Below are 8007 nucleotides of genomic sequence, written 5' to 3'. Positions count from 1 at the left end.
CCCGGTTTTTTACAAGAAAAAAATTTAGATATCTCGTTGTAAAAAATTTATAACTCTTTAAATATATATTTTACAAATTCTATTTACTAATCGTCACTATACGCCGTATTTTGTTTGCTATTTCCTGCAGACTGTTTTCTAGCAATTTGTGGCAACGCAGTTGAGTCAGCTGATAATTGTAAAAAGGTAATTGTTTTCTTTTGAATGTTTAAATTTTTGATAGATTTAAAAAATATGTATAATTGTATCCCGGTTAAAATGAGTGAATTACACGAAAAAGTCAAAGACGCGATTGCTATTTTAATGACGAATAGATTTTAAACAAAGAATTCAAGCCGTGGCTGCTTAAAGAATATGCGATTTTTTTACCAACTGGCGCACAAAGGGGTATTTAGCCAATTTAGGCGACCAAAAGTCGAATTTTCCAAACGCACTCTTTTCTTTTTTAACTGAATATAGGATAAAGAGAATATAATTCTTGACCAGATTCCGTTATTTTTTATCCCCTCTTTGCTTTAATTCGCTCGCACCGCGCTGTCAAAGTGCCGTGTTGATAATTGTTTATTTGGTTTTTAGATGTGTTTAATATAAGCCGAAGTTGTAAAAATCTGCTTTAAATCGTGTGTTCATTTTTCAAATTATATTAAATTACCATATAATCCAAATGGTTTAATACAAATATAATATGATCTGGTACCGGCAGAGTTACAAGGAAAAATATCGTATTTTTGCAAATTTTAATGGATTAGTGAAATTATCTGAAAATTTGGATAAATAAGATCCGAATAACATTAAAAATCAAAATCGCAATGTGGTAGTTTTTGCAAATTTTATATATAGAAATTAAATATAGCAGTTTTGAAACAGTAAGTTTAACATAGCCAGCTTTTTTAAGCTTTTCGGGTTCTCTCTTCCATGAAGGTTAGACTGCTTCTTTTTTAAGACGTCTTTCACTAGGCACCACGTTTTCTTGCAGTTTTCTAAGTTCATCAGAAGATGGAGACTTTTGAACTTGTATAAATACGTACAATAAATATTATAGCGACTTTTGAAAGTGTATGTATACATACAGTAAGTATTATAGCGACTTTTGCTAGAGTAGCAAACATTTGATGCTATTTTTTTCAGAATATATAAGGATTTTGCACTTTATTCTTAGTGGACATGAAACTACTTTAAATACTGGTACGTTAACCACCAAAAACTAAAAATCGGAAAAAATTTACATAGCGCTCTTTGCAAGTGGACTACTCATATATCCAAAGGTTTCTAGGAAACAACTCTAACGATTTTGATGGAATTTTGTATTCAGAAAATGTTTTTAATTTTAATGGTATCTGGAGATATTTGTACAGAGTGGCCACGTATTCGAAATTATTTATAATTTTTATTTCTAAAAAGGCACAAAAGATTCACTAAGAAATGAAAGTTAAAAGACATTTCAAATAAAACAAATTACTATATACTATAGTTAGTTCGATGAGTGTATGAAATTTCTGCGTGTTAGATAAGGTGCAAATTATTTCAATAAAACTCAACATAATGGTCAATCCGTATAGTGTTTTTTTAATCATATGTTATTTTGATTTAATTTGGTTTTTAAACAGGTAGAAATCCTACTAAATGTAATTCAAAATTAAGCCCTTTCAAAGCCGTTTTGGATGATACCCTTAGTGTAGTAATTTATTGAAATTTATTAAATTACATTTTTTGACAGGTGGCAAACCATCGCATGTTCCATATCCATATTGTTATAATTAATTTAACATATCGTATATACATTGAATTTAATTTTTAAACAGATGGTAATCCTCCCACATGTTGTTTAGAAATCAAGCCTTTTCAAAAACATCTCCATTGATACCCATATTGTAGTATTCATTTACCTTAATTGCATTTAAATTTTTTAGGAGGTGGCAACCCTTTTTATGTTCTTACCTAGATATAAACCTTCTCCGCGGCGATATGAATACGTAGGTATCAATGTTTCCTCAATCGGACCTCGATGCCATGGAGTCTATCGATGTCAAACTTCAAGCAACTTTATTTTCGTTGTTTTGGTCGAATACTTGGACATCCTCCCACTCTATTTACTCGATTTTAAACATTTACAGTTTTAAATATTGTAACACGTCGTTTCTAAATATTTTTAGTTACAATTTTCATAAAAATAATTTTGGCCGCCTAAATCGGCACTGTACATAAATATCGATACCTGAATGGAAGATCGACCCATGCATGTATCAGGGCAGCCAGTTCGAAAACGCTCTACCTCAGAAAACTTTTTCAGAACGCTCTATTTCAGAATTTCATTGAAAAATGCCCTTCTGAGAATTTGGTTGAAGAACGCCCCATCTCAGCACATTTTCAATGTATTTTCAGCTGAGATAGAACGTTTTTTAACCGAATTTTTAGAAAAGGCGTTCTTCAATTCTGAAGTAAGGCGTTCTTGAAAAGTTTTCTGAGATAGGGCGTTTTCGAACTAGCTGCCGAATAAATAGGTCGATCTTCCACTCAGGTGACGATACATAGAAATTTATAATTTGGTGTGATTTTTATTTCAATTTTCATTTATCTTTTAAGTTATTTAAAATTGTTATCATTGAAATCTCGTTTTATAAAAATTTTTAGGTATCCATGAAATTTTATATTGTTTTGTTGTTGTGTGAAAATTTATATGTATATGTAAATAAAAAATTTTCAGTATTAACTATTAAATTGATGTCGCTAAATATGTTATTTTACCTACCCTCTTTCCTAACATTGTGTGTCCCGGTTTCAAGAATTCAAAAGTTGGCAGCCCTGTTAATGATGTGTAAAATCTTTCTCGCGGTAAACTAAGCTATAACGAGAGCTATGAACTCCTAGAAAATCCGTGGAAACCGGATGCTACTTTTAAATTTCCTCCTTCGTCCAAACGTAATTTGAAATTTCAATTATCATGTGTTAAAGTGTGTCAAAAGTAATTTTCTACATTTGAAATTTAAATGCCAAGCTAATATTTATGTGGTATTCATCTAAACCAATAACTTTATCAATCAGATTTTCTTATAAATTTAAGAGCTGTGTTATATGAACGCCCCTTACTCTTTTCGTTTACACTTGCGACAGAGTTGCCTTGGCTTCAGTTTATTAAGATTATTCAGTAAAATCGTTGGAAAAATTTATCATAAATGTGTACATGACTTGGTCATGCAGTGATCATTAATGGCATTCAGGCGATAGTATCTTGCAATGGACCGATGCAAGACATTGTCTGTTATAAGTCTTTGATAGGAGTACCCCTGCATGACATTGTCAACAGTGTCATTGTCAGCTATATGCCGTTTAGGATTCACAGCAAGTGCGACGATGTCACTAAATCCTCAGAAGTGACGATGTTACCGGTGACTATTTTCGCTACTGGGGAAGTTTACACAAATACAAGTTTGTACAGTATATAACGTTTCTGACTGGTTGGGGAGTTGGGGCGTTTAAAATTTATTTTTTTCCATATAACAAGTTTCATCAAATATTCCTATATTTTAATTCCAACACCCCTCATCCCCCGAAAATAAATCTCCGCTCGCCCCTGATTAATTTCATTGAAATATTGAGACCGAAGATGAGGGCTGACCCCTGACGCTAAGTGAATGACATTTCGTAGGTCAGCCCTCAATTTCGGTTTCAATATTTCAAAGAAATTAATTATTTATGTATAATCATATGTACATATAAATTAATGAGTTTTTAATTTTAGATGACTGCTTTCTCGACAGACTCAGGCAGTTTTTCCATTTTCATTAATTCAAAATCGAAATTTCTATTTAAACTACCCTTATTAAAAAAATTTGAATAAAAGAATAATAAATAACAAAACAAACAAGTAAGAAAGTCTAAGTTCAGGCGGAGCCGAACATTAAATACCCGGCGCAAGTATTAAATATATATTTTTTCACCTTTCCGAAAGCTACCGCTAGATGGTAAGCCGGGGTGTATCAATTTTGAGTAAATTGGCGTCCTTCAATTTCGAAATATTGAAGTTTCAAGCATTTCTGAAATTTACCGTTATATGAACAGCGGCCGTAATTTTAGTCCGATTTCAATAATTTTCAACGCTTTGCTTTCATGTGGCAACCACAATAACCACACCGAGTTTGGTACAAATTGGTAGAACGGTTACCGATATACATATATGTGATCATAAGTGGGCGGTGCCCCGCCCATTTTCCAAAATTGTACCATAAAAGTATTTCTTGGTAAAGAATTTTTGCAAGCATCAATTTTGAATAAATTAGCTTCAATATTTACTGATTTATCGAAGATTTTGTATTTCTCTAAATTACCGTTATATGGGATGTGGGCGTGGTTATTGTCTGAATTAAAAGATTTTCGGCCATTTGGTATGGTGTACCAAGGCCAACAACTGTGCCAAGTTTGGAAGAAATTGGTGCAGCGGTTACCAAGATATACACATGTAACCACTTTCCAAAAATTTATAATATTCTTATTTTTCGTCTAAAAATTGTAGTAAATATCAATTTTAAGTGAATAATCTGCAGTAGTTACTAAAATATCGCAGTTTTCGTGTTTCGGAAAATTGCCGTTATATGGGATGTGGGCGTGGTTACAGTCCGATTTCGTCCATTTTCCATACCAACCTACCTTGGATTAAGGGAAACCTACATACTAAATTTCGTTGAGATATCTCAATTTTTGCTCGAGTTATCGTGTACACGGACGGACGGACAGACGGACAGACGGACGGACAGGCAGACATGGCTTAATCGATTTCTTTTTTCATCCTGATCATTTATGTATACATTTGTCTATATCTATCTCGATTCGTTTTGGCTGTTACAAACAACCGTTATGTGAACAAAATTAATATACCCTTGTGCACAAGTGCGCTCGGGTATAAAAATACTCTTCTATCCATCAACTGGACGCGATTACCAGTGTAACGCATGAGTTGCGGGTTAAATAATGCTCATGAGCTAACTTATTGGAAATTTTAATACTATGAAATCTGGTTTTTATTGTGTCATGATCAGTAAACGGATTTTTAGGACCTAAAAACCTATAAAAAAAGGCAAAATAAAGAGTTTTAAAGAGTATAGTTGTAGTAACATTTGAAGTTTTCTGGCAGCATTTTCATTCGATTTTCGCGAAGAAAAGCCTTGAATGTACTAAATGTGCGCTCGACGTAAGTTGATACAAGTGGAGCCCAATTTAAATATGGAACGTTTGAAACGTTCATATTATCAGAAATAAGGGCGTTTTCCTCGCCCTTTACAATTTTATCCACACCCCTTATTGTCTTCAAGCCTACGTTAGCTGAGAAAACGGCTTTGATTTTTTTCAACACCAATTTGGCAAGAGGTCCCTGTGCTTCTATAAGCCGCATGGGCATGTGTATATTTTTTAATCTTAAAAAAAAAAATGTAAATGCTATAATCACTTTTTTAAAGGTAGAAAAGGCAAAAAAAGGCAAATATCTTAAAAAAGGCAAAAAAGGCAAATATCTTAAAGAAGGCAAAAAAAGGCAACTTCAAATGTGTATATATGAAATCAGGGAAAGCTAAATCGTGGACATTCTTATTCGAATACAGTATATTTTGCTTAGCTGCACATCCTTCTTTGCACGAAAAACTTGTGCACGTAACCGAAAAAGGCACTTAAGCGAATTTTCTTTACTACTTCAATGAGGAAGGTATCCGAATACCTATGAAACCAAATATTGGCGGAGCACTTACCATGTAGAAATTAATGCAAGCGAAATTTTTACCGAATGTTATCTAATTATCTATATAACTACATAAATTGATAGCCATTTTCGCTGTTCTGCGAGATGGGCAAAATAAATAAAAGGTTGTAAAATTAGGTAATTGTAGGGCCAGTGCAGGTAAACGTAATACTTTCATTAATAATTGATACTAGTCGCACAACTTTGAAGGCAGGTATCGCCAATGTGCAGGTATGTTGAATGCATCTATCGGAGCAGTTTCCTTATAAATGTTAAAAATAATGCTTTTGATGTGCATTTTGGGGTAGGTATCTTAAATGTGCACTTAAGCATAGAGGCAGCAAAGCAAAATATACTGTATACTCTATCTCTTTAGCAGAAAAAAAGGCAATTTCCATAATATCCGTTCCCTGGTCATGACAAATTATGAAAATATTTTAAAATCCATAAATACAGTTTTATTTACTCAATTATATTATGTACATACTGTAAGTAAGTACGAGTATGTAAATTTTACTCACCGAAAATAACTCCCAATAAAACTCCAGACAGTGTCACCAGCAACATTAGATTATCTTGCAGCCATCTCCGGTAGCCGGTGAGTTCACGAGGCGCACCGCTCCGTTCGGTAGTTTTTGGTGGTAGCTCAGTTCCATTAAGAGTTGTACTTGTGGGCGGGCCCATTTTCGCGAAAAGGTAATCTGAAAATTTTTCAGATTTTTCCATGATATGAGTGTAAACCTTGCCCCAATCGGCCACTTCAATATATTCACTATTTGTTCAGCGTAAATGCGTACATTAGGCAATGGAAAAAGCTGCACAAAGCAAAATTTAAAAAATGCAGATAACAATTAAAAATATATGTAGATGTACGGCGGGGAGTGAAGAGAATAGTAAACACCAGATATTGCTTATATTGGAGGTTGAGTTTTATAACTTTCCACAAGCGATGTTTGCCTTGTCTTCCTTGTTTTTGGCTAGTAGTTTATTAATGTAATTGCTTATTGATCCATTGTATTGGTTTTGCCGTTCTATTATTGTTTGCTTAAATTTTTGGGGTAGCTCTTCTAATTAGCTGGGTTTGCACGTCAACGAATAGTATATTCCCTTTATTACAATTATTGATATTATTGTTGGTGTATTACGGCTATTAATTGCTTTTTAGATATTTCACATTGAATTTAAGTATATTAATTAAGTACGCCATCGATTCAGAATTCTGTATGCGGAAATTTCTGCGAAGTTCGCCGTTAATTGGCAAGTTATGAATATGGCGGTTCCAATACCGTTTTGGCTACCGATGCGGCGTTGTCTTTTTGGTACGTGAATTCCGCCCAGATGTATAGGCGAACTCGCCAGGGGCGCCTAGTTTGATTTTGAGTTTCAGTAATGGCTCCGTTGTTGTAGTTTGTTTAGAAGCTTTATTAAAAATTGTTTTAAAATTTCTTTATTAAGGATTTCAGTTAAAGAGATCTCTGTGTGCTGAATTGATTTTTGCTTTATATAAAATAATTCTCATTTATATCTAATAAATTATTAATTCAGCACTTTGTCAGTTTATTCAAGCTCCAAAGCGAAATGCGCAGGTTACGATACTTATTGAAGCGTTTTGATTTAAAATAACTTTAGAGACAGTAAGAAATCAATTTTCAATTTGTATCATTGCGCCCGAATATTCCGCGAAGAAAAAATCGATTTTCAGTCTTTCTGCTCAATTAATCTGTGTCAAGTATCCGCCAAATGGGAATGTTTTGCCCTTTTCACGTGAACTGTGAGTACACCAAAGGGCGTTGCACCGCCGTGAACGTTCGTGCTGTTTAAACGTCTGTAAATCCTAATTCCGTAAAAATGTCAATTGTTATTTGTTGACTACTTAAATGTTCACTATTTTCACACATCTGTTTAGTTCCTTTAGCTATCCATAAACTTTTTTGAATGCTTAAATTTTTTCCTAAATTCTTTTCACTCAAAACACAGCTGGTAAAACGCATCAACTTGTCTAATCCAAAAGACCTTAACTGAGTGAATGAGTATTCGTGCTCATGGAAAGCCTTTTTATACTTTACGCTCTCCACACAGGATAGACATTCAGGAGCAACTGCTAAGAGAAATAGTGAGGCTTTTTTACAGGCAGTCTATACTTTCCATGCTTTTTATAGCACTCAAGTGCATGGTACCATAGTTATATTTACCCCACCGTCACTCGTTTATTTCACTCCACTTCATAATGAAAATTCGTTCCAGTCATAAATGAACTGTTGAAAATTTTTACATATGTGTGT

General features: G+C 33.6%; 1 protein-coding gene across 1 annotated transcript in view; it reads right to left on the bottom strand.

Annotated features, from left to right (window-relative positions):
• Positions 1–6245: 6245 nt before the first annotated feature.
• The window catches only part of LOC118749814 (excitatory amino acid transporter-like), a gene marked incomplete at its 3' end in the record, with an annotated part of 188276 nt that continues 186514 nt past the window's right edge, over positions 6246–8007 (bottom strand). The window contains 1 exon segment of the mRNA XM_036484586.1: positions 6246–6426. Coding sequence (XP_036340479.1) covers positions 6246–6409 — 164 coding nt within the window.

This window comes from Rhagoletis pomonella, unplaced genomic scaffold, assembly GCF_013731165.1.
Source record: "Rhagoletis pomonella isolate Grant_MI unplaced genomic scaffold, Rhpom_1.0 Rhpom_scaffold_00056, whole genome shotgun sequence".
Taxonomy (NCBI): Eukaryota; Metazoa; Arthropoda; class Insecta; order Diptera; family Tephritidae; genus Rhagoletis; species Rhagoletis pomonella.
This window is presented reverse-complemented; position numbering and strand designations above follow the sequence as displayed.